Here is a 26,786-nt window from a genome sequence, read left to right as displayed (position 1 = left end):
TTTTAGAAAAGGCGTACACTTGTATACTGTAATACTGTTGGTTGTTCTTGGAGTTGTCTCACCATTCTCTGACTGCCACCAGGACTTCTTGCGGTGAGGTTTGAAGGTGGAAATGACATTCTCTATCCGGTGATTGATGGTATTGTAGACGGGGTCGTAGGCCCGTCTGGAGTCACAGTCGAAACACTTCTTCTCATCCTGCAGGAGGGGCGAAAACAGGTCAGGGTTATGTGTTCAAAGGTGAGAGAATTCAGGGGTTAATGAGAAGCCCAGAACCCCAGATAGAATTTGGAGAAAGGACCCGTGGTGACCTGCAGATGACTGACGATGCAGTAGTGCTCTTTCCTCCTCATCCCACATGTTGACGAGGCTTTCAGGTTCTTCTCTCTTCCAACCAGCAAGTCTCCCGTTGCTGGGTAACAGCTGCCATGGGCACAGCCGTGGCTGTGGTCGGGCTCCTGGCCAAATGCAGCAGCCAGGCCTGGGAAGTGAGGGAAGGAGGGAGGGGGGCGGGCAGGAAAGGAATTACAGTGAGCAGGAATCACCAGCGCAGAGTGGCATCATTCCCAAATACAACACCCAGTCAATCCCAGCTAACAAACCAAAATAACTATAAAAAGTGCTTTCATTGCTTCCTGAAGTCCAGGATGGGAAGGGAAACCTCAGGAAATACAAGCCTTTGTGAGGTTGGATGTAACATTTATTACAGGGGAGTAATTAGATACTACAGTGTGTCTGCCATCATCAAGCTGACATTGATACAATCCGTAACTTGACAAGAAGCCCAGACCAAGCATCTCTCAGTTCGACTTCATGTGACAGCGATCGCATCATTTCAGTCAGAACCCAAATATTGTGACCATGGTTGAGGTGTGGAACATAAAGCAACCGGTAAAAGGTACAGCTCATGCTGAGGAAGTTAGTATTTCTTTACAATGCCCCTCTTTTATCAATTGAACATAGAAATTAGTACAGATCTGAAAAGCACCTGTCTATATAGCTTAAAGGCTAACGACAACAAAAATCCTCCCAAAATATCCACACACACACCGTGATTAAAACTGAAACAAAAAATAACACATAATTAAATAAAAGTTGAACTAAATCACTTCTACTTCATCTCGACAAAGATGGGGATCTACTGGATGACCACTTCATAAACTTACATTTTTGACTATTTAGCTGTTGTTGAGTGACTGTTGCTGTAAACGTAGTAATATTTGCAAGATCACTACAAACATTGGAATACTGAAGCTGCTCTGTGTCTTCTAGAAGTGCAGATGCCACTCTTTCACCTATGTTAACATATGCTGTATTTCAAGCTTTGTAGCACTTTCCCCAAGTGGCAATAATTAATAAGAATAAATCAATGCTGATGTTGACTTTACGGCAGGCCGACCATCAATTATTTTGTCAGTTTCTCGTTGGTCATAGTTTGCTGCTCTCAGGAAAAACATTATCCGGTCTACAAACTCTCAGTACAGGCTGCGTAGGGGCCTAGCGTGGGTCATGCATGGCAGGCTGTGGGGGGGCTTATTGACCTGGACACAGGCACACCCCACAGCTAGAGAGCTACTGCTTGATCACGGGCTGACTCAGTGTTGAGACAACATCCAGCGGGAGAGGGATTATCTCTCTGAAACCCTGCAGGTTAACAGGCTCTACTGTCTGCGGGGGTCCCAAAGAGCAGATGTGACATGAAACCCCTTCTACCAGCTAAATTAGGAAAATGACTAATGCAGGGGATCCAGAGGTCAATAAAAACAACACTGGCTGGAAGGATTTGCTGACATAACCTGGTGTTGCAGAGGGAGATGCAACAAGGTATGTAACAGAATAGAAAGCAGAGTCTGAGCCTTTAGAGGCTCATCTTGATGTTGGCCGTGGTGTGACACAGCCCTGGAGCCGCGGTGTGACTGAATACTCCTGCTATGCGTGGGAGTTAAAATAAACCTTATAAACTTTCATGACAACCAGCAGCAGCCGTCACACATTCCAGAAGACATTTTGACACAAATTCTCCTCCTACATGCCGCTGAGACCAGTTGTCTGTGGGTGTTGGAGGAAATTGGCATGAGAGTGGAGCCCCAGGGGTCCTGCTGTCAATCTTTTGTACGTCCGCAGCAGGTGTTTCTTATCCTCCCTCTATTATGTGTCTACGCTAGACAGAAACATCTTGCAGTTCAAACTAGCCAATGCTGTGGATCACATTCAAGCTTTGGCAGATACACTCCAGAGTTCCCCACAAGACAAAATGATGAGTCTGCATCAGTTGGCTTTATGTCAACACAGGAGTACACACTATTGAATACACACCGCTTCAATAGAGCGGCTAGAGCCACTTACTAGTTAGGGAGACACACTGATAAAGACAGACAGCTGAGAGATTTGTGTTCTCACGGTGCTCTCTCTCTCTCTCTCTCTCTGTCTCTCTGAATGAGAGTTATGGTCTCTGGGCTCAATTCATTACTCTGGAATTACAGTTTATGATGAAATCATAACATTCAGTTATTGAAAGCCATAATCACAGCACATAAAACGCAGGGCTGCAGCAGCATGCTAGCAGTGCAGCAAGCTAACGAGCGTGGTCTCCTCTAGAGTGCTAGCTCATTGAGGTTTTGGTTTCTCTAATGAGGAATTATGGTGTATCATGTTTAACCACTAAAAATATATCTGAACTGGTGATTAATTTTAGGATGATTGGTGACGTGGGGCTGATGTCAACGGCTGTGCTGACCGCAGCTAGCATGCCTGGCCTCATGCCATACTCGTTGGGCCACACAACTTGCTGACTGTCTGCAGTCTGGCGGTCATCGCTGATGGTCCACCACCAAGAATAGCCTTACGTAGGTGAAACATGTCGGGGTTTGCCACCTACTTGAATGTGTAGTGGTTAAAGTTGTCAGATATGTGGGGTTCAGCAAGTGGGTACAGCAAATTTGACATGCTACAGTACTCGCTAGCAGCTGTGACCAATTAGCAATCACAGTCCACAACAGCTGAGATCATTATATCCACCATTTTATTTATCGCAACAGTGACCCCAACAACTTCCCGATTTCCCTTCAGCTCTCTTTACCCTCATCTTAGAGCGGTTTGAAGGTTAGCCTGTGCTTTATTTTACTTTTTTGGATCTGGTAACTTTAGAAAACTGTGTCTAACTAAGCTATTTTTGTAGCTATTTTCAAAAAAATATAGTATTTTAACAAATTACAATGATGATTCTTAAGCCTAAAATAAGTGAATGAGCTTGGCGAACAAATAAAAGCAAAAGTGAGTGAGGGTACTACAAATCCATGTGGAAGAGAACATGAAAATATATTCATGAAATATATTTTCTTAGTTTTCTTTTTACCACTGAGATCGAAATGCACTGAAAAAATCTTTTGTGTGTGTTTGTGTTCTGCCCCCACTTCATTTTATGTTTTAGAATTTTATGAATGTGACCAACCTTTGTCCGGCCGTTCGCTGACCACTTCCTGTTGTAAAGTGTCATTCTTACACTAAACTTTCGCATCTTTTGAGATCTACATTATGAGCTTTAAAAGCCTGAAAATGATTTTACAAAGCAGCAGATTGCATCTTATGTCCTTGGCAAATATGGCACTGCAGTCTTATTATGCACCAAGTGCCAGATGCAAGGCCTGGATGCTCTCTGTAAGTCTACACCCTCACTGGAGAAGGTAGACTGAGATGGTGCATTATCGCAGCGTGACACTGCTGTGAAGCCAGCAGCTGATAGACTGGCTGGGAACAGAGCGGAGGAGGACTTCACATGAACACACAAACATACACAAAAACACATACACAACACACACACACACACACACACACACACACACACACACACAGTGTCTGGAGGAAACCTATGTTTGCCTGGCATCTGGACAAGTCTCATGTCGGTGCCAGCTTAGTAAGCAGTGAGTAGATTTGAAGCTGGGTAACACACAGCTACAGTATGGGGCCCTACAGTGCACCTGCGTGTCTGTATATAGAAACACCCTCCTGAAACATGCCTGCATCCAGGCTGGCAAAACACACCAGTCACACAAATACACTGACTTTGACTTGAAGCAGCAATCCTGAGACATTGACTCAGACAACAGAGACCCCCTTACAGTACCTATACTGACAGTACAAATCAAGTATAAGGCAGCGTCCAGAGCTGTGGTATATTTACAAGACATATTGAACTGGCTATTAAGCTTGTGTCAATAATCAATCAACATTCCAATATGGCTGCTAGAGGAAGTTAGCATGGTCTGAATAGTATATAGAGCCCTGGAGAGACCATAGAGAAAGAGAGAAGAATACAGGGTATACAGATAACGACATGATATTTTTTTGCCTTAATTCAGTCATTTCATATTGTTGATCAAGTAATATTGTGTTCCTTTCAGACTAATGGAATGGAATAAAACATTTGGAACACAAAAACGTATAAACTGTGGGAAAAAACAATGTCTTGTGGACTCAAAATTGCTCAATTGAAGGCAAAAGTCCTAAAACATCTCTGTATATCAACAATGTCTGGATTTTTTCTCTCTCTGTGGTCACATCAGAGCTTCAAAAAAATAGAGAACCATGAGTTTTACGATAATTACAGTAAGTTACAGTTCAGACACTGTGACATCAACAGATATTTAGTGGACGTATTTACCAGCTAAGACAACCGCTGATAAAACAGGGCCAGATGTTGCCAGCTTATCTGTTGTTTGAGAGTTTTGGAAGTGGGAAAAAAACACAAACAGAGCAAAATGGGCGCGACACAAAAGACGAGTGTGACAGAAGCAGTACAGATGCCTGTGCAAAGACAGACAGAAGAGCAGCTCAGACACAAGTGGATATCTGGTCTGGTTTGGCACATACTCAAAACTAAAACTGTGTGTGTGTGTGTGTGTGTGTGTGTGTGTGTGTGTGTGTGTGTGTGTGTGTGTGTGAAAGAGAGAGAGAGAGACAGAAACAGAGAGAGAGAGGAGTGAAGCAGACGTCTGATGTATGTCTTAATCACTAGGTTTCTCATTGTCTTTTATCCCTTCGCTTTCCTGTTTGTGTTTGAATCCAAACAGGCTTCACACGTCTGTTTGCGTCCCCAGCTGAGCTGATATCACCGCAGTCCAAAAGAAGTGGTGGATGCCGTACTTAACAAAAAGTTGAACACATTCTGATACTTTAGGGGGCTCAAGGGATGGAATAACATAATAGTATTCAAAGAGTTACTACGTTGATCCCAATTCCTAAGGAACCTTTAGCAAAGTGTTTTTGAGCAACATACTGAAACACTAAATACTCCTGATAAGTAGGCTGGCACAATCAGTGTGTGTGTGTGTGTGTGTGAGAGACAGAGAAAGAGAGACAGTACTGTCAAGTGTTCTGCGTATCATAAAGGTAAAGCGCTACATAATAATGTGTGTATTATACTGTGTATTTTTCTTAAAGCACTGTTGAAGACACATGGTGATGCACATGAGGACGATTCTGCATCGACGGAATAATAATTGAGCCTACAAACGTTTGTTGTTTTTCCGCCTTCGGTTAGAAAATAAAGTTATAAAATCTTGCTTACGACCAGGAGCTACAAGACCTATAGCTGTGGAACCTGGCTATAAAGCTACATGCTAGGCTAACATTATGGAGACAGAGCGGAGGAGGGCTGCTAAGTTGCAATAAAGCGCCTGCAGTGGCAACAGTATTTGGTCGGACTGAGGCAGCAGCAGCCAAAAACCTAAATTTTAAATAATCTATGCCACTTATGCGTATGTGTGCGTGAGAGCGTGTGAAAATGGGTGATGGAGGAGAGGTCAATTGAAAAAGCGCTCTGGAATTAAGTGCGATGTCTGATTTCCTCCTGTCCTCCGTAGCCATAAATGGAGAGGCAGGGAGGAATGCTGGCTGACAGCTGAGAGAGGAGTCGGGGGTGGTGGAGCTGCTGCTGCTGCTGCTGCTGCTGCTGCTGCTGGTGTCTGTATGAGGGGCTCTCCGCTCACAAAGCGTGCTGTTCAACCAACCATCAGACTGTAAAAAAGCATGCATGCATCGTATTGTGCAGCTACCTTAGCTTCTCGTTGCCTCAAGACAAAACTTAAGTTGTCTGCTGTTTTTTCACACACACACACACACACACACACACACACACACACACAAACACACACACACACACACACACACACACACATATATATATATATATATATATATATATGGAGATGATGTTACCAGCAGGGCACAAACTAGGTAACAGACAGCTATTCTAGGGTGCGTGATAACATTACAGCCATGTTTAAAAGAGAGTCAGATCTGACTTGGCGCCAACAAGTCTTCCACATGAAGTAATGCAGTGATACAGAATGTTGAATCCAGTCTGCAGGAAGATGAATTCCACCGTGAAGGTGAGCTCTCCTTTTATCCCTGGCTTTCATCTCTGCTCTGCCTTCAGCTTGTTCACCACGCGTCACAGTAAACACACAGTAAATCGCATTCAGACTTTATTTCATCTCCTTCCTAAACAATGGTGGTTATTTGTTTCCTGCATGGTAGATGACAGGGAAAGTGACAAAAAAAACTTTTTTATTATTTTGTTTTTACAAAATCTGTATTTTTTTATGCATAATGTCTCAATTAACATATTTTCATTTTTTGCAGTAATATTGAGTGTGTTTGTGTGTGTGTGTGTGTGTGTGTGTGTGTGTGTGTGTGTGTGTGTGTGTGTGTGAGGGAGGCTTCCATGTTTTGGCTGTCATATTTATTAAGAGTTAATACACTCTGATGAGATGAACTTTCCTGTAGCTCACGACATAAAATATCGCGCCGCATGTTACAGTGACCTTTAAGCCTTGACTACAAAAATATTGTTAGTTCATTCTTAAGTCTCGGCGGGTGAAGAAATTGTTCCTGGGGTGTTCTTTTGAGGTGACGGTGATTTTTTTTAACATCCAAATTAAATGACATCCACACGACAAATTCCACTCAGACTGAGTAGAGCGACTAGAGGCTAGACACTTTTTACTGTCACATCTGCCAGTGTTAACACCCACAAAACAAAGACAAACAATGAAGTGGACACACACACACACACACACACACACACACACACACACACACACACACACACACACTTTAGCTCAACAGAGGCAGAGTTAAGAGAGTGTAAGGAAGGTTACACTTAGACGCCATGATCCAAACACACGGCCAAAAATATTTAATGACAGTCTGATCCAGTTTGACCTGCACTGATCTAGAAGCAGCCATCACTGATATGTTTAGCCCTCATTGTCATCATCATCATCATCATCATCATCAAGCAACAAGTCCAGTCACAGAAAAGTCAACATCCCTTTATTTTTAACTCATCCAGGCTAATTAGTTTACATTCTCTCGGTCTCTATCTTCTCTTTGCTCTGGAGCACGGAGCTGATGAACGGCCAGCTCCCACAGCCAAACATCCAGCTGTTCTTTTCTCCACAGCAGCTCCTACTCCCCTTTCTGACCCGCACTTCACCTCCATCACTTGCTCTCCCTTCCTCCCTCCTTCTTCTTCATCATCACCAGCACCCGGGAACTCCCTCAGGGAAATGGCTGACAGTGAATCATTGCATACATTCTTTCTTAGCTTTTTTTAGAGGCTGCAAATTTAACATTTTTGCATCACAACATTCTGACTCATAAGTCTTCCCCTCCTCTAAAGTTGAGAGCGTTTAGCGTCTGGCTCCCAAAGGACTGAATCATATACATCCCATAATATGATTCAAGTCTGCTAATGATTCTATCCTTCACCTTCCTCCAGCTAGATCCATGTCATAAACTGGGAATGGGCCATGGAAGAACCCAGAACATTTTTTGAATGGACCACGTTTTCATTTTTTTCTTATTTACACTTTGACATCGTCCTCCTTGTGGGTTTACCAGATCCATCGTTCAGAAACAGCTTTGGAACCATCAGTCCATTTTCGACTCTTGCTAGCAAGCAGTTGTCCTTGGGAATGTTGGTGTTTCTTTGTAAGATGGACATTTCTGTGCGTTTTTTTTTATTACGATCCATCTTAACTGTTACGTGGCCCTTTGCGGCATCACTTTTCACGTTTTAATGTTTTATTATGCACACACCACAAACAATATACTACCATCACGCGATCTCTACACAAACCCGACATAATACAAACATCCACAATGAATACAAAAAACTCGCGGCGATGCTAGAACAAGCTCCAAGAAAAGGCCAGAAATAATGATAAAGTGACGACTCCCAGCGTCGCTAACAGCAAAGACACAAGAAGAGGGAAAAAACAAGAAAAAAAAGAAAAGGAATCCATTATGACTGGGCATAAGGCGAGTTTATACCTCTAACAAATACATCAAGAAGGCAGGAATTTTAATATTTCACTGTACAAAAGGAAACTGTTATACCTGGATTCATGGTCAATGTCAGTTCTCAAAACTTCACACGTTAACCGAGATGTAGTTGGAAATCGATCAGTCCGGCGTTCCGCCGATGTTCCATCGGTTTCGCTGTTGTTGAAAATTAACGCTCTAAAAATCTTCAACCTTTTGGCCAAAATGAAAACAACAGCCCTGTGATGTTGTTGTTGTTGTTGTTTTTAATAAATATCTTGATCTAGTGTCAGAGAATCAGAATACGACGATGATCTTTAGCAGCCAACAGCATCTGGCTGATAAAATTAGATTATGGCGTTGAGAATTCGTCCTCGATATTCCAACTGCATTTTCAGCCTGTTACATCTTTTCTTGATGCTTACAAAGTTTTAGAGGTTTTCTGTCAGGGTCTTTTGAAGCATTGAAGAGTGTTTTCCTCTCCTCCTAAATGCCAGCCTGTCAGGGACGGGCCCTTGGCCCTAAAAGGTAATTTTAATTAAAACTATCTAAAGGGCGCCCACGTCCTCCAGCGGCCTCTTTTGCTGGACACAGACCCACTTTCAAGATGGAATCACATGCATTCTGTGTCTTCTATAATATATAGTAAGTGCGCGTGGAGAAGAAGCAGGAAGAGAAGTTTTCTGCTCCCTCTCGCTCTACGGAACACGGTTCAAACAGTTCATCAGTTCTAGACCTCTGAAACTGAGATGCTCAAAATAATGCTGGCGCTCTTTCATCAATCTTTAATATCTCACGTAATAAATCTGAGGAGCCAGGGAAGGAGCGAGGGAAGAAGACGCCAGGTTAGCCAAATGGATTACAAGTGTGTTTCACGCTCCTCAACTAAGAAATGGTGATTTGTTTTTTAATCCTCAAAGATGGTAGAGGAGGGATGTTGCAACCTCCATAAATAACACGCAGGCTTCTACGCACGTCGGTCTCTATGAAAACATTCAATCAGTAAAACAGACGAGTTGAAGCGAAGGCGAGCAGGATTGGCAGTACATGCGCTTCACATGCCTGATAAGAACAAACATCATTCTGTTTCAATCCAGCTCCCCTCTCTCCTCCGCCGCCCACCTGTTGCTGGTGAGGGTTGTTCCATGGAAGAGATTCAGACGTCTCTGGGATGAGACAGGAATGCGACCTCCCTTCCTCGAGGGACCGACTGCCTCCCGCTGCCAAGGCTTGATAATTTAACCGCCTGAGTTATGAGGACCAGCATCTGGAGGGGCTGACTGAGACCCTCTGTTCGACACTCAGACTGACTGACTCAGGAACAGCTGAGGAAGAGTCGCGGACCAGGACAGGCCAAGACTGGGTATCTCTTATGGCTGATCAATAATGGCCTGACATGGATTTAATCACACATATATAAACAATATACTCCACTATTAAGCAGTTGTAACGGGTCGTGAGTCAGATGTTGCAGTTTGATTTCATCTGGCTCTTTCAACTGAGACTTTTATCACCATATTGTAGCGTCAGAAGGGGAGTGTGTTCACCTTTAAGAAGGTTGCTGGCAGGTGGACACTCGTTCTGCGTAAACCGGAAAAGGAGGGTTGGGGGGACACGGGTTTTTGGGGTTATGTGGAACCTGTGTACCCTGTTTTCGGTCTCGGGACCAGCCGTAAATAAAAAAGTGTTACCACCCAGAAGGTCGTTATGTTTCCGGGAATAACGAACCGTACCCGACGTTACAATATTATTTTTCGAGGTTTATTTAATTTAAGCTCGTAAATCCTTGTGTTCATTTATGCAAACATATGAATGTCTAAATATTCATTCGTCTATTCTTTAAAATATATGTCTGTTTATACTGATAATCTTGCTTAAAATCTACAGGTCCTACATATTAAAAAGAAGTGTGATCGTTCGAAACTGAAATTTTTACCAAATAATTCAATCATTTTATAAATAATCATGAGCTATCTGAACTTATTTGTTTTTGTAAATAATTACCTGTGTAAGCGTAGTACAGCATAGCGCAGTACAATATGGTATATCTACGTTATTCTGATTGTAATACAAGTACCAAAAATGGCTCAAGAACACTGAGTAAAGACAGTATGTACATTCTCTGCACCGATCCAATACCACAGCACCCTGCTACTTCCTACTTAGCTGAATTCTTCTTCTAAGCTCTCTGTTTTATAGAGCAGGGAAAAAGAAGAATTGATTGGTATGTGGCATTGGTCCCCGCCAAATGTCAGCTCTCTTGTAAAATCCCGCCAACGTCAAGGCTATCGTTAGAAAGGCGAATGTAGACGGACATGGATGCATTCATGTTTTACAACCTGAGCCAGGCGACACAACAATGATAACATCACATCAGGTGCATACAGGAGTAGTTCTAAGTACAGTGAAAACACAGGTATATCAGATCAGTGCTTGGGTAGGGAGAACATCTCTACTGACTGTAATTCTGCTAAGATCAGCTACGACAACATTAAAACGCTGATCAGGTACTCCTGTCAATGTAGAAATCAATTTATGTGATGAATACCTCCTCACTGCAGCATCTCTGCTCAGAGAACCTTGGATTCTGTGAAAGAACTACGAAGTGCAGAGGATTGTTGTGATCCGGTCAGCTACCGGGCCACAAAGACCAGGCCGTGCTGCCTCAAGTGCTGCTAGAATGCACACTTGGCCAGCAGATGTCGAGTGCAGCCTGTCGGTCAACCACTGTGTCCATCACTTGCGCAGGCTGCGGAGAGTGAGTTGCTTTGGTTAGTGATTACGACGTTGTGTGTTTGCCCTGATGCTGCGCAGCTGTCGGGAGCACAGATGTGTTCTCTGTAGGTGCTAATCAGAGTTTGCCATGAAGGAAATCTGGCTTCACTTACAGGGAAAGTTCAGAGAAAACTACAGGACACGTGGGACTTGTCATTAGATTGTGTGATTACAGTGTGTGTGTGTGTGTGTGTGTGTGTGTGTGTGTGTGTGTGTGTGTATGTGTGTGTGTGCGTGTGTGTTTGTGACCTGCACTCTCCCTCACCATTCACTCAACCTTATCAGGCTAATGTGCTAATCTACGAAATAGTATTGTGTCTACAGGAAACGGGTGCATTTTCTCTTTCAATAAAGTTGTTTCAATGCAATGAAACCTCTGCGTGTCCAAAGGTAAAGGTCATGCACTCTCAGGGGACTTCTGTGTGTGAAGTCATCTTTCAAAATCAAGTTTTAAAACCAACTCTGACAAGCGGCAGACACGATGAGAGGGAAGTACTGGTTCAGTTTGAAGTTTTTCTGTATGCTGCATCATTGTTGCTTCAAATTTACATGTCAAAGTCAATGTAACAGCCAGTGAAACAACTGCAATGTGTTTAGCAGTTTAATCAAGTCTGATTTAACCATGGAATTGTGTTTGATTGTACAATTAGGTGTAATGATAACAGCGAGTCTTTCTGTTAACATCAGAGAAAGGATCTTGAGTAACTTTTATTGCTCTTTTATCAAAAATCTTCTGGTTCAATGGTTTAACCCCCGAGGATCAGAACAGTAAAAGAAGGCAAAAGATCATCTGCCATCCACTTCAGTTCCCAGTGATGTCTTCAGGCTGCCATTATCATGCACCTCATAAATCATGTAATATTGACTATTTATGATCTCTTATCTACTTTATTTTATTGCTATTTATTCATCATATCTTATTCATTTAATCTGCTGGTTGTCACTGACCTCTGATGTCTGATTTGTGGTTGACACATCACATTTGCAATATTGCTTGAATGCTTGTGATCCACTAGGCAGCAAATGAATCGTCCTTGTTGGGCTCAATAAAGTTGTCTGAGTCTGAATCTTAACAAAAGTACTTAGATAAAATCAGTCGGCGTAAGTATTCACTAAAAGGGCTCACAAGGTCATTCCTGCCTCCTGTATGTCTTTGTGACTCCAGGATGCAGAAAGTGACAGCCACGCCATTAGCTTGAAGCTAATGTTGACTCTGACGGCTAACGACAGCAAAAGCGTTGAAACACATCAGCTAACAAACTCAAGCGCATCTTCGGATATAATCCAAGTCTTCTTTATCCAGTCACATTCTCAATAATACATACACACTCTTATATTGTTACCTTCCTCATCCAATCTTGGCCCTGAACAGTAAGTAAGGGAACAACTGGTTTCTGCTAGCTCACTTAACTTAGCCGCTGGCTTAAAGCATGATGTTAAAAAAGCATCAGTCGAGGGTCCTAGATGTGTTCTGGTGGTGACCTGTCACTTCAGGTGAACAGTATTTAAACAGATTTATAAATGATGCGCGTCGAAGCCTGGACTGAGGAGCATCAAACACATTGACTAGACGGACTGAGCAAACGGCAGCAGATGAATAAGTGCTGCTATTGTAGCTGAGATGCTACTCCAGCAACATGTTACAGTACACTGTTAAAACCAACACCATGGAGGCTTTGAGGAATTCTCACGTCACCATCATTCAAATACAGGTGACCTGGAACATATGTGACAGCTGGCTTGTGTTTACAAGCCAAGAGCTTTTATTAGACCTGACTCTATGTGTGTGTGTGTGTGTGTGTGTGTGTGTGTGTGTGTGTGTGTGTGTGTGTGTGTGCGCGCGCGCGCGTGTGTGTCTACGTGTGTGGGTTAATTACAGAGCTACAAGGTTAACCAGCCCTCTTTGTAGCCACAGGTAAGCTAGATGTTTATCTGCAAAATATCAAGATGATAACTTAGCGATTAATTACGCCCTTCTGTTTCTTTTCCCCCCTCCCGTCTTTGTCTCTACATCCATCATTTTGTCCGTCTTTCCAGCCCATCCTAACCGCCGCTTGTCTGTGATTAGATAATTAGAGGTGTGAAGACATCTGAGTGCTTTTTAACAAGCTTTGCAACAGAGCCTGTTATTAGATCCGGCCTCTGGCTTCAAGCAGTAAGACGGTAAAATGTCAGAGGTAGAGCGAGTGGACACGACACAGACATGGAGCACAACCATGGGACCGACGAGTCTCTGCTGACCATGATGAGGATATAATGATGTCACAATCATAGGGGGACACCATTGGTAAAGAGGAAATTAGAGAAATGCAGTGGGAGGGGGATCCAAATGCAACCCAGAGTAAAATCATGCACTCTTTTGGTCCTTTGCCTTGTTGAACTTGTCATTGGTGTAATATGTCTTCAAATGCTGGATAAGACCTCTGGTGTTAACTCTTAGAAACTAAAAACCCGGTACACTGTGCACATTTACTCATGGGAAAAATATTGCCCAATGGCGGACATTTCGCTCGCTCCAGTTAGCGTCAGAGCAAACGCTAGCTACAAGAAATCAGTCGCGTCTTCTTCACTGCCATTAATTTAGTAGGTGCCGATGTTAACGCATCGCAGAAGAGATTTCGAGGGAAAGAAAAACAGTGACTTTGTTCAGGTAAAGCTGCATTAAAGACGTAGTCTGGGATCAGTTCATAGACTTGAGTATTCGCAGATACAAAATCCAGCATTTTGTAGAAAGGAATGTCATTTCAATGGAGCTGAAAGACGACGAGCACAGATTGTTTCAAAAGTAGCCATTTACCCTCAGTTAACAGTTTAAAACTGCTACAACTTTGTTCAATCAACAGACTACAGCCATGTTTTCCAACATTTCACCAAATGTGTTCCGTCTCTTTTGCACTTCACGCAGACTGTTTACGTGGATGCAACCATGGCCCGCTCAAACGTGATTGGTCGAAGCTACTCAAACAGAAACCAGAAACTTCCCTGTACCAACATTTTCTCCTTTGCTGCCAGACTTTGTATTTATATGCAAAAAAAAATCTGTTTCTAGTGATGAATTTCTCTCCAGCTATATCATATGGTGTGATGATATTTGGACTGACGTGTTCAAGTAGTGCAGTTCGAGTCAAACTAACACAAGAGTTGGACTTTTCCTTTCTTTACTACACGAGCAGTCATACGTTAGCATGCTTATTCAACCGCAGTGGCAGGACCTCCGCTCCACTCATGTTCCCGACTCCACCAGCCTGAGCCTTTGTTTTTAATGAGATCATCTCCATTTCTTATTCCTCCTCCCTACCATTTCACCCCCCCACACACCCTCCTTTATCCCCACCTCTTCTTTTCATCTCAAAAAGCCCCTGCCAACGGACCAGGAAACCTAACTCACCGTCCTTTCATAGAAGCCAACCTGTTCCCTCTCTCTCTCTCTCTCTCTCTCTCTCTCTCCCCCCACCCCTTCCCCCTATGCCTAAAAGTCCTTCTCTTTCCCTCTCTTTTCTTTGTCCTCTCTCTATCTGAGCCTCTTCTCTCTCTCTCTCTCTCTCTCTCTCTCTCTCTCTCTCTCTCTCTCTCTCTCTCTCTCTCTCTCTCCCCCTCGTTCTCTAATGACAGTGGTTAGGAGGCTTTGCTGCACCATTGTTCGGCTATCTGCCCATTTCCGGAGGCTGTTGCTTACAAAGACTTCGCAGAACATACTCTCTCGCTCCCACAAGCCTCACCTGCCCTAAGCTCTCACACACACACACACACACACACACACACACACACACACACACACACAATCCTTCAAGAAAGGTGAATTACTGAGGATTTACTTTGCTTCGTGAGACAAACCCTGATCCTCTTTCATGTGCAGGTTTCCTTCCTTTCTTCTATCTCAATCAAGGAAGGAAGCGTCTTTCCTTGGCTCTAATGAGGAGGTGGCCCATTCCTCAGCCTCATCATGTCACTTCATGAGAGGGAATTCAACTTTTTTAGTAGCGGTCCAGAGGCAATATACTCTGCCGTTTTATTACAGTGGTGTTTTACCATGGAGGTTTTTGCTTATTCGCTTGAACAGTTCCAGCACACAGACACACACACACACACACGTGCGCGCCCGCGCACACACACAGACACAGACACAGACAGACACACACAACTTGCCACACAGGAGAAGAATGGAAAAAGAAAGTGAAAAGAATCTTCTACTCTCTCCACTACACAAACACACACACACACACACACACACACACACACACACACACACACACAGCCAATTAACCCTCTCTGACCCTGAGGGGGTTTGGAAATAACCTTTGACCTTACAGCGTCTTCTGAGGGGCGTCAGGAGTCTGAAAAGACATCTCTATATCTATGTAATGACAATGTGTGTGTGTGTGTGTGTGTGTGTGTGTGTGTGATTTATTACTGAAACACACCCTCTCCACCCATTTCTTTCTCGAACACTCTCTGCTGACCCCGTCACTCCTGCAGATCTTTCTGTTCAAAGTTTGGTTCTTCACCAAAATCCGTGGCTGAGTTCTACTTTTCCTCCCAGGTGGCGCGACCATCCACAGATTTAGTCAGGTGTAAGATGCAGCTACACCAACTCCAACATCCCACATCAGTAAAACACAAGAAGGGCTGATTCCTTATTGACTACCACACTGACTCGAAATCAATTTATTTTTCAGAAACAACAGATCTACACTCCTTTTCCACTACACACACCAGCACACACACGGATATTTGGATATTTCAAACCTGGGTTAACTTGATCCTGCTCCCACTCCAAATATTCCAGAAGTTGGAAGTCTGTTTTCTGTTTTTTTTATTTTATCTACTACATTATCTTAGATACTCAACAGAAAGGAGTGAACGGTCTTGTCAAAACAGGATCAGTGTATCATATTGGTAGCTGCAGTAAAAGCAACAGGGAGGACAGTGACGGTGCTTCTGCTGTCTGCTGTTGCTTGAACGGAGACAGGTTGACTTTGTGGGTGAGGTAATTAAAACGTCACAGTAGTACCTGCCGAAGCTTTCATCCCTTCACGTATTGTTAAAAGTGGAGCTCCCACAGCTCGTCATACATGGGTTTGATGTTTCAAGCGACGAAAGCCGCTCGTAAATCGTTTCTGTCACTGCCGATTGGTACAAAAGATGATAAGTAGCCATGTCTACTGCAGAGTCATTTGACCCAAGATTGAACACAGATTAAAGTCATTCCCATTACAGACAAAAGCCAAATGTTGGCAAGTGTTGGCAGGTTTGCTTGAGTTACATGACTCCAAAAAAACTACAGCTCCTCCCCCTGCCCTCTCCTGTGTTTCCTCTCCATTTTTCCCTCAAAAAAATATACAGACAGAAAAGAAATTGATATTACTCATCATTTCAGATTGGAAAATCCAGTGGCGTGAGCCCGGTCTTGGTCACTTTGGACAAGGAAACCAAAGGAAGGGTGCCACAAATGTATTGGATGTATTCACTGAAGCAAAAAAATCCAAACTAAAAAAAAAACCTTAGGAGGGACGTGAAATAAAACCTGGCTACAACCAACAAGCCTGCACCAGCGATGATGTCAGAGAGGAAGCAACCGGCCTTTAAGCGGAGCAACGAGCCCATTGTCCTCTAAATCCAGGGAACAATACATGAGGAGGTGTTTTATTGAGGGTCATTACTCAGTTAGTCTTAAACTTACTGACAGCACGCACGCACACACACACACACACGGACACACACACACACACACACACATTGATTAGATTCATGCAGGGGTAGGACAATACTGCTTAATTTTCTGAACTTAGCAGTGTCAGCCCATCTGACAACAATGCTACATTAGAAAAATGCTGAAAACCAAATTGCAAATGTTAAACTGGTTTGATATTAAAGCTGCATTGTGTAACATGACTTTTTTCCTCAGTCGATGTGAGGGTCTAAGGGCAGAGGATGTTGTTATGATGCCATGTGAAGCCCTTTGAAACAAACTGTTTGTGAAAACGGGCTCTACAAATAAAATTGCCTTGCCTTGAGGCTCCTCCATCATTACTTTTTCGTCTGTAAAACTGATGATAAATTGTGAGAAGCGCCAACGTTTCGTGAAATGACTCGCGTTGCTGTAGCGACCCGAACCTTTTAGTCAGTTAAAAAGAAAATATCAACGTTAGCTGTCATCAGTATTTATGAAATGCAAATTGGCAATGATGTCACAACCTACATTCAACCAATCAACGTCTAATAGGTGGGTTTAAGCTACTGATCAGACACTGCACGTATTAACAGGTCTGTTTATTTTCAAGTCTCCTTTCTTCTGTCAGCTACACACGCACACACACTCGCACACACTCGCACGCACACACACACACACATACACTTGCACACACAACCCGGAGGGGTGTCAAGCAGTGCTGTAGGTAAGAGAGAAGTGGCTGTCTCTATTTGCGGATTCAGCTGGGCTGTTATAAGAGGACCATAAACAGGGCGACACCACCCAGTCAGACACAGACAGAAGGAGTGGGGGGGGGGGGACAGAGAGAGAGAGAGAGCGAGAGAGAGAGAGAGAGAGAGAGAGAGAGATGACCCCCGAGACCTAGAAGGCACCAGGGGCCCTAAAACAGAAATATCAGCAATCTTATCTCTCTCTCTCAGCAGGGAGATCCTGGGGCCGACACTGCATCCACCTTACATACAGCAGGCGACTATTTTAAATGTACCGATAGGTTTCCTGTGAGAAAACTACACCCTGAGGTTCATATCCACTTAGGTAAAAGAAACGGAGAGTTTCTTTTTGTATATTTAGCCTTTGTGTTGAAGAAACAACTCTTAATGGCCATCCTCCCCGGAGCCAGACATGAAGCTAGAACCCTTCCTCTCCTCTGTGGTGCATTAGGTAGCCAGGACCCACCACTGTCCTCTAGTTAGCTTAGCACTATGAATGGTAGCAAATGGGAAGTGTTAGCATACCTCTGTCAGAACTCATCAAACAAATACGGGTTGGGATCTTCTAGCTGAAGTCGATCTCATCCTCTCAAAGAATGTATGAGCAGCAGCAGTCAGAAAATATCTGTTTTTTAAGTCACAGTTAAAGTTGCAGTTATGACTGCATCCTGCAAATTTGTCAGAAAAAATGTTCAATTTGTGATTCTATAATTACAATATATCTTAATTTCCAATTATTTCATAACGAATCTAATGCCTGTTAACACTGTTTACTAGAAAAGTGCATTCGTTGACTCAATGAGGTATGCTAACACTTCCCATCCATCGCCATTTACTGTGCTAAGCTAATTAGCAGGCTGCCATTCTCCAAGGCGTCTCAGCTCCCAACAGATGAGGTAAGGGCATCTGTCCTGTTGCCTGTGGAGGATGGAAGACTAGCAGTGTTTCAAAAAAAAACTGTTGACATGTCCCTTTAACTTCAGAAAGTTCTGTGAGTGCTAGGATTTGTTTTTTTCTTGCTGTGAGAAGGAGCAGATAGAAGGACACACCTGTTGCATGACTTCTATATGTTAGTAACATATCAGTGCAGTGACCTTGTGTGTGTGTGTGTGTGTGTGTGTGTGTGTGTGTGTGTGTAGGGGGGCTCCACTGAACCACTTCTGAGGATTTTTTTCCCAGTAGGAACCACGGGTTAACTTCAAAGCCCCCCCCCCCCCCCCCGTGTGTGTTTGTGTGCGTGCGTGCGCGCGCGCGTGGAGCGTCTACTCACCGCAGACGAGTAGAAGCAGCAAGACTCGCATCTCGGAGCGCGCATCCAGCTGCGGTCAACCTGCGGCCCTAAGCAGGAGATAGTTTGTTAGCTGGGGATCACCGACGGACCCAGACAGCCGGCAGCCTCACATCGAGGAGGTTTTAAAAAGTTAAACCACACACCCCGTGCAGAGGAACAGGTCTGCTTCTGATAATTAAAACTTATCGAGTGAGTTTTACATCATAAATACAGTCGAGCAGGTAATCATCATCACTCGTCTCACACTGCAAGTTTGTCTACATTCGCGAGTAACAAAGTCTCACCGCTCGGCGTATTCGCTGATATTTTCCCGGGGTCAAAGTGACTGAGTCTGGCTGTGCTCTCCCTCCTGCACCCGGTCCACTTGCTGCCGAACTGCTCTGCGTTCACCCCGAAGAGAAGTGCTCTACCCCTGCCTCTTTTCGCTGGAAGCCCTGGACTGGACTCCCGGAGCGGAGCAGAGTTGCAGGCTGGAGGAGGGGAGGCAGCAGAGCGGTCCCGCTAGGGAGGAGAAGGGTTCGAGCCCCCAAGTGGACGGTACGCGGTATAGTTAGAGGGGCGGTTCTACTATGCTACTTTAGGGGGGCCCTAAACATATTCACCTTGTCTATGATGATATTTTGATTACTAGAGAGTTACATGAAGGGGAAAAGAGAATTTCTGTTTGTCAAGAGTGTTCAAACTCTTTGACATGCGTGAAAGAAGCGATATTAGACATTAATCCAGGGAACTAGACTGTAATAGCATCAGTTTGCCCCAACAGTCTCAGACAGAACACTCCATGAACTTATTAGCATTCAAACTTTGTTGTTATTTAATTAATCTGAGCTACAGTGACAGTCAACCATACTTCTATCATCTGCAACTTGTACAGCAAAAAATGCCACCACTGCGCCACCTACTGTACTGGAATATACTTTACATCTGTACCTTATTTAGAGGTGTTCAAATGTGAGTCTAAAATGCACCATTTAAAATATTATTATTATTATTAATAATAATAATAATGTTTATGAATATTTTGCAATTCGATTCCTGAGAATTTGCTGTCACTGTTTACAGAAGTGTTTACAAAAAAACCTGTTCAAATCTCTTCAATGCAGAAGTTTGGTGGTGACTCATAAAAAAATGTAGGAGGACACAAGTTGACTCATTTTTACAGTTCTTGAGAAAAGCGGGACGCGCGATGGATGGACTTCAACACCAAGCTGAGTTCATTCCAGTTGGTTTCCGAGTACCGGGCGTCTCTGAAGGTCCCCATTCATGAGGACAAGAAAAATGCCTACAGTCAAAGTATCTTATATTTCCCGCAATGCAATGCAGTAGCATTTCTCATCAGACCTGAGCAACCTGTTGTGGCCATCTTCCTTGTCCATGATTCCACTTTGGAACACTTTTTCTCTGTGAGTTGTGACCCCGGAGTGTTAAGGCTAACTCACCCTTGGGGACGACTGGAACAGGACGTGTTTTAAGAGTTTGATGTGTTGATGTAACGTGTTGCTTCCAGAACAGATGGCATTATGAGATATGATCCATCAAACCCGATGACATCAAGGCGATTCCTCACCCAGAAAGTTATTTTTCCTCTCAGGTACTAACAAATTGGTAATCATGAGGTGTTTCATCAGGTCACAAAGATATGTTTTCTCCCTCCATTCGTCCAGAAAGCAGAAAGTACCAGCCATGTCTATTTAGCTTGAAGCTAATGGGTGACAATAGTCAATCTGTCCAAAAATATCTGGGTATAAACTTTCAATTGCATCATCCAGTATAATCCACGTCCTGTTTATCCAGCTCTACGCTCAGGAATCCACTTATACACTTAACAACTATTACGCTCCAGGTTTAGCGCTCATATCATTTAACCGCCCGCTAGCACATTCAGTTAGCTCAGCTCGCTCACAGACTCACTGATTTTGCTTTCTCCTCATTAAGTGTCCTTTGATTTCTTAAAAGGCATCATATTTATCTAAATTTTTCTTTTTTAGAACCTCGATAAATTTAATGTGCAGGCTACGAGAAAAAAACGTCAACAGAGATGGGATTGTGATACAGCAAGCTTTGATATTAACCCCCGAGAGAAATTCTCTCCTACGTTTCAAGCATAACGATTCTCCAGGTCCATCACTTGGCATGTGTTCAAGCTTCAAATACATTTTGGTAGATGATCTGATTTCTCCGCAGGTCTAAAAACCCACCACGTGTTTTCCTGTGAGCCCCTGTGAGTGTGATAGTGGGAGCAGGAATGCGCGCTCCCTGCTGGATAGATTAGTTTCCCCCTGATTGCCCCTCCGTGAGCCATCCATGCACACATCAGCCTCAGCCAGCAGGTGACTGGGACACTTTACAGGGGCAGGTTACAGTTTTATAGCGAGAAGTTTGCGCTGAAGGTTTCAAAAATCGTATTTGACAAATATCTCCTGTCATCTTCTCTTTTTTTCTTCTTTTTAAAGTGTTATCAAGATGCTACATGCTATTTAGGGAGGACATACAATTGAGAATACTCATATATATACAGTATATATATATATAGAGAGAGAGAGGCACACACGCACATTATAGATAACTAGAACTCCCAGAAGTGGCGACAGGTATATCCAAACATTTTCTTGAGCTTCTACTTAAATCTAAATATATCATTAGGAGCTGTTTCAACTGCATGTCTTCCTCAGGGGCCAGCACGAGCCGACTGAGTCACATGATTTCAAAATACACAGCCTCCTATTGGTCCATCTCACCTGTTCTCTCTGTTGAAGAGCCCTCTCTCAGTGACACTGAATAAACACCTCCACTATAGGGAGAATCAGTCCAGTTTGAAAAAAAAATTAAAAATTAAATGACTGAAAATTTAAATGAAAATACTGAAAATATAACTAAGATAAATCAAAATGCACTTCCAGCATTTATCCAGTAGATGGTGGTCATAATCAGCATATCCAGGACCACAACCACTTTCTGAAAAAAAAAACAGCAGAGGGGAGCTCACAGTTCAAAACACACACGCACACACACACGCATGCACGCACACACACGCACGCACACACACGTATTCCCAGAAAGCTTATTGATGAACATAAATCCAATACTGATATATGAAAAAACACAAAAGTTGATCAATGATCTACATGCCCTGTGCATTTGTTCCAATCCATTGTGATGACAAGTGGTTCAAATGGGAAAACGGCTGGCAACACTCGGGCTCGTGAAATTTTTTTAAAAATTGTGAAATTTAGGGGGACATCTGAGGTAGTCTGTCAGATCTCAGGGGTAGCCAGAGCCACCCTGGACACGCCTCTATCTCCCCCCACAGCCAAACATCACAGGTTAGCATGACAATAAAGATTCAGACCAGATTTTGGTAGTTTATTAGTTTGTCCTGCTCTGGCCCATTAGGAACAGGTCCGGGTGTTGCACAGGTGTGACATCATCATCCATTTTAGCAGTTGAGATCCATCACAGGTTTCTGTTATAGATGTCAAACCAGTGTTGACAGGTCTGATGCGAATCGCCAGAACGGGTGAGTGTAGTACATCGAGCAGGTCACCGTGCCCTGATGAATAAATGAATAAATGAATGAATCATGATTAACTGACTTAAAAACAAAAGCCCTGCAGGAGTGTGTCCAGTCAGCAGGAGAGCGTTAGCTCAGTGAGCAGAATGAACAGCAGGTGAAGTTGATTAAATCGATTGTTAGGCTGCAGCGTTTGAGGCTGACAGATGTGCCTGTCTAATTTCACAGCAGCCGTTTTCACAGGCGAGATAAACGTGGTTAATAAAATGAATGCCTTGTTCTATTAATTGTGTGCTGTCATGTCAAGTGAAGCAGCAGAGGTCTGTCCCCCCCTAACTGGAACAGTTTTAATTCGTGTCTAGTGTTTTGATCAAAACTAATCAAGGTGCTACTAGTTGCGCTTAGAGTACTTCAAGTTTTACATTTTGCACTTAATATAGCACTTGTTCAATCCCAGTACATGTGTCAGAGTACCGTGATCAAATAATACTTAACTGCAAGTTGAAATGGCTTAATCAAATTTCTACACAAGTTAAAGTACTGGAGTAATTGCTTTCAACAATTCTCAAGTATTTGAAAGTAGCTTTAATTTTCAATGTCATTTGCAAATCCTTGTAGCTCTCTGAAACCACTACAGTAAGTCTTTCACCTCCCAAAAAGTGCAATATTAAGTGTGACAAGTACAGTATTTGGTGTCAAAAGTATAGTATTTGTCTTGGAAGCAAAAAAAACAACAAAAAAAACCAACCCACAAATATTTACTTGAAAATATACTTAAACAGTACCAAAAAAGCACATTCTGTCAGTTTCAAGTACTCACAATTAGGTGTCTTGAGCTCGCAAAGACGTTTTTCCTTCCAGCATCACTTCCAGAACGCAGACAGAGTCAGACATGTATATTTAGCTCGAAGCTAACGGAGACTGACGGTTAATAACAGTGAAATTGAACCTGGATAATCCATGTCCTGTTTACCCAGTCATGTGCTCAGCAATCCACAAACACTTTGTTTTGAGCAAACAAACAAACAAACAAACTAGAACCCGTCCTGTTCTGTGCTACCGTCAACAAGCACCAGCAAGCACAGCCACATTAAATTGAACCAACTTGCTCGCTATCATTCCCGGTAGCGCAGATGTAAAAATTTTGTAGTTTAACAAATCATCGTACAAACAAGACACTAAAATACAATCAATCATTTTATTTTTCTGCATCAACACACTGCAGATTGAATTTAGCTCATAAGAATATTTGTGTATGCATTCATTAAATCAGGAGCTTATTCTGTAATACAATAAACATAAAATTTAGTTTAAAAAAATCCGATATGTTCCATATTACTCTTTTAATAAGAATTTCAAGTTGTAAATAGCATTCTAATGTTGTCAAATTACAGTAAAAAAAACCCACAATCTTAAAAGCACATTTGGTGGTGATAAACTCTGATATAATTCTTCTGTTTATCAAAACAATTCTATGAATGAAATTGTTTTAATAGCTTAGAAATGGGAAGACCGTGGAGTCAAAACGTAGTCCAATACATGGGCACAGGTTTACTAGAACACAACATGGAATGTGTCAAACTTGAAACACCAGTGAAATAACTGGGCGACCGGAGCAGATGGAGTGTTTCTGTCCCGGTGACAGCATCAGTAGTCACCAGTCTGCTCTGGACTACAGCAGCAAAAGGTCAACAGGAAGAGGTGACCTCCTCACACACAGTTACTGTACTTCTGCACTTGTTCCCGGATGTCGTCTCGCACTGCAGTAGCATTTTCTTTCAGTTCGTCCAGAACCATCCGCTGTTTCTGCATCCGCTGCTCGTTACTCTTGAACTTCTTCTCCAACTCTGCAAAAAATTAAGAAGAAGGACGAGGTAGTATTTGTGCCAGCGTACAGTCCAGGACTACTGCTGCTTGAAATAACACTCAGTGGTAACACTTTACCATATGGGCACATTAATGCTTAGTTAACTGTTATTTATCAGTAACGCATCTATTAACTTTTCATAAAGTTCACTAATAAATGGTTAATTATGCTTAAATGTGTAAACTTTGATTTGTCTTCTTGACTGGCTCTCTTGTCTCTCATGAGCTACTGAATTTGTAAGCACTAAATGTTACCTGTTTTTAAATGCAGTAGAAAAATATAAAAAAAGGACAATAATAAAATAAAAGAAGGCAATGAAATGTTTAGGTCTGTAAACTTTTTCGTTCCTGTTCTTGTCATCTCTCTGTCGTGCCTTCAGGAAATTGCTTCATATTTGACCCAAACATCCACTCGGTTTCAAGGCCGACCGAAAAGGTGATGGTCGCCAAAAGGTGAAAGGTCAATTTCAATGTCGCCTCACATGTCCATCTTTGACACCCGTACTATTATCATTAATGTGATATCTCTCGAACGCCTGGCGTGAACGTTTTTGGCTCAAACATCCACTGGGACTCAGGGATGACCTGTAAGGATTTTGGTGGTCAAAGGTCACCGTGACAGGCGCACATCATGGAGGCTCTAGTTCATTATTACGTTCAATGGGGATTCAAATTTGAATCCGTCCCCTGTCTATCAATCAGTCAGGAATTCAGCCTGATCCTGGGTCAGTCCCTGTAGCGGGTGTGGAACCCACTGCTGTACTCACTCCTGAGCTGCTCCATCCCCTTGTTGGCCTTGTTGAGGAGGTTCTCGGCCTCCTCCTTGATGTCCTTGGCTTTCTGGTTGATGTTGGTCAGATTTCCAGACTCACCGCCAAGAGACTCCACCTTCTTCTGCAGTTCGCGGTACCGCTTCTCTGTGTCATTGAAACTCTGGGAGATGACATAATATTCACAGCACTGGTGATTATACTGGTTTTCACCCCAAAATTTGTTCTTATATGATATAAAGAGGATCTATATTGTCAAGAGTGGGTTTGCAGATTTTTTTATTCAACGATAATACCGATAATATTAAATCTTTTCTTTTTTTTAAACTGAACTTAGTGGTGTTCCTCATCTAGGATGAACCTTCGTTTACTTGACCCTGCCCACAAAACCACCCACCCACTCACCTGGTCCAGTGAAGATGCTAGGTGTGTTGCGTTGTTAGCAAGAGCTTTAGCGTCCTTCGCCATCTCCCTGTTCTGCTCTGTCTTGTTCTTCAGGGCTTCCACACCCATAGAGAGGTTATTTAAACGCATCATGACTTCCATTTGCTTCCCTTCCAGCTGAGTCAGCTTCTCATCCACCTGCAGACCAATATTGGACTTAAAATTAGCAAGGATTTAAAGTACAGTCATTCCCTGTTACCCAGGAGAGAGGTTAGCATAATCAAGCAAATGGGTACTGGGAACTGCTGTGAAGAAATGGGGAGGACGTTAAGGATTGTGGGTATTGTAGTTTGACTGGTATGTTGTATGTATCAGTGTAGTGCATTTTAATAATGACTGATGGCTCCATAACAGACAGATTAATGTGTACAGATGCTCTATTTTCCATTGAATGCAACAGTTTACATGAAGACAATTCAGTGTATTTCTTTAGCGCCACCCTCAGTACAACTGGCCTACAAAGCCAGTTGAGGAAGTTTGGCTGGACTTCTGTGGACTTCAGTTTTGTTTATTTTCATGCATGGTTTTCCTTAGAGGAAAGGAGAAGATCGGTAAATAGGAACAGTCAGGAATGGAGAAACGAAGCACGCTCACACGTCTATACCTCACTAGTAGCGTTCCTTGTACTGTTCAGGTTGTCCAAGGCCTCCTTCAGGGCGGTTCTTGCTATCTCTACAGCCTTCTCGGACATATTCAATGACCGCTCTGTGTTAATGGCTGCATCCTTCACATCCTCTGCTCGGCTCCTGCAGTAGCAACAAAGGTTAGACAGGACATGTTACTATAAAGGTCCTCAGTAATGACTAAACTGTTATGAATGTGGTCATAACCATCGTCCATCGTCGTCTTCCACTTATTCCTTACAAGTAAGGGTCGCGGGGGGGCTGGAGCCTATCCCAGCATCCACGGGCGAGAGGCGGGGTTCACCCTGGACAGGTCACCAGTCCATCACAGGGCCAACATACAGAGACGAACAACCATTCACACTCACAGTCACACCTACGGTCAATTTAGAGTATCAATCAGCCTCGTCCCCTCTTGATGTCTTTGGACTGTGGGAGGAAGCTGGAGTACCCAGAGAGAACCCATGCAGGCACGGGGAGAACATGCAGACTCCACACAGAAAGATCCCGCGCCCGAGCCGGGACTCGAACCCGGAACCTTCTTGCTGTGAGGCCACAGTGCTGACCGCTGCACCACCGTGCAGCCCTGTGGTAATAACATTTTAATTAATTCATGTCCGATCAAACGTTTGGGGAAATGCATTCATTTTGCAAGCCACTAAGCTAACAAGCAGTCAACAGGTCTCTGTGGGTCTCAGCTCCCTCACACACCTCTGAGGAGAGAAGGGTCACTATCTTCAAGGTTGGGGTGGCGGGTG

General features: G+C 43.2%; 2 protein-coding genes across 6 annotated transcripts in view; both read right to left on the bottom strand.

Annotated features, from left to right (window-relative positions):
* lamb2 (laminin, beta 2 (laminin S)) overlaps positions 1–19,219 on the bottom strand; it is a 56,823-nt gene extending 37,604 nt beyond the window's left edge. For 2 of the 3 annotated variants that reach the window (XM_086214032.1, XM_086214030.1), the window contains exons 1-4: positions 19,099–19,219; positions 18,794–18,861; positions 312–481; positions 63–198 (exon numbers count right to left, since the gene is read on the bottom strand). In XM_086214032.1, the coding sequence (XP_086070158.1) occupies positions 63–198; positions 312–481; positions 18,794–18,824 (337 nt within the window). In that variant the 5' untranslated portion in view covers positions 18,825–18,861; positions 19,099–19,219. The remainder of the gene's footprint in view (positions 1–62; positions 199–311; positions 482–18,793; positions 18,862–19,098) is intronic. The other variant, XM_086214031.1, reaches the window with a different exon arrangement.
* Positions 19,220–23,509: 4,290 nt separating this feature from the next.
* The window catches only part of lamb2l (laminin, beta 2-like), a 46,911-nt gene continuing 43,634 nt past the window's right edge, over positions 23,510–26,786 (bottom strand). For all 3 annotated transcript variants that reach the window (XM_086214027.1, XM_086214029.1, XM_086214028.1), the window contains 4 exons: positions 26,010–26,151; positions 25,367–25,543; positions 24,959–25,124; positions 23,510–24,172 (listed from right to left, as the gene is read on the bottom strand). In XM_086214027.1, coding sequence (XP_086070153.1) covers positions 24,036–24,172; positions 24,959–25,124; positions 25,367–25,543; positions 26,010–26,151 — 622 coding nt within the window. In that variant the 3' untranslated portion in view covers positions 23,510–24,035. The remainder of the gene's footprint in view (positions 24,173–24,958; positions 25,125–25,366; positions 25,544–26,009; positions 26,152–26,786) is intronic.

This window comes from Aulostomus chinensis, chromosome 9 (assembly GCF_037954235.1).
Source record: "Aulostomus chinensis isolate RoL2024-O1b breed Wild chromosome 9, RoL_Achi_v1.0, whole genome shotgun sequence".
Classification (NCBI taxonomy): domain Eukaryota; kingdom Metazoa; phylum Chordata; class Actinopteri; order Syngnathiformes; family Aulostomidae; genus Aulostomus; species Aulostomus chinensis.
Note: the sequence above shows the minus strand (reverse complement) of the source record. Positions and strands in the feature narration are given on the sequence as shown.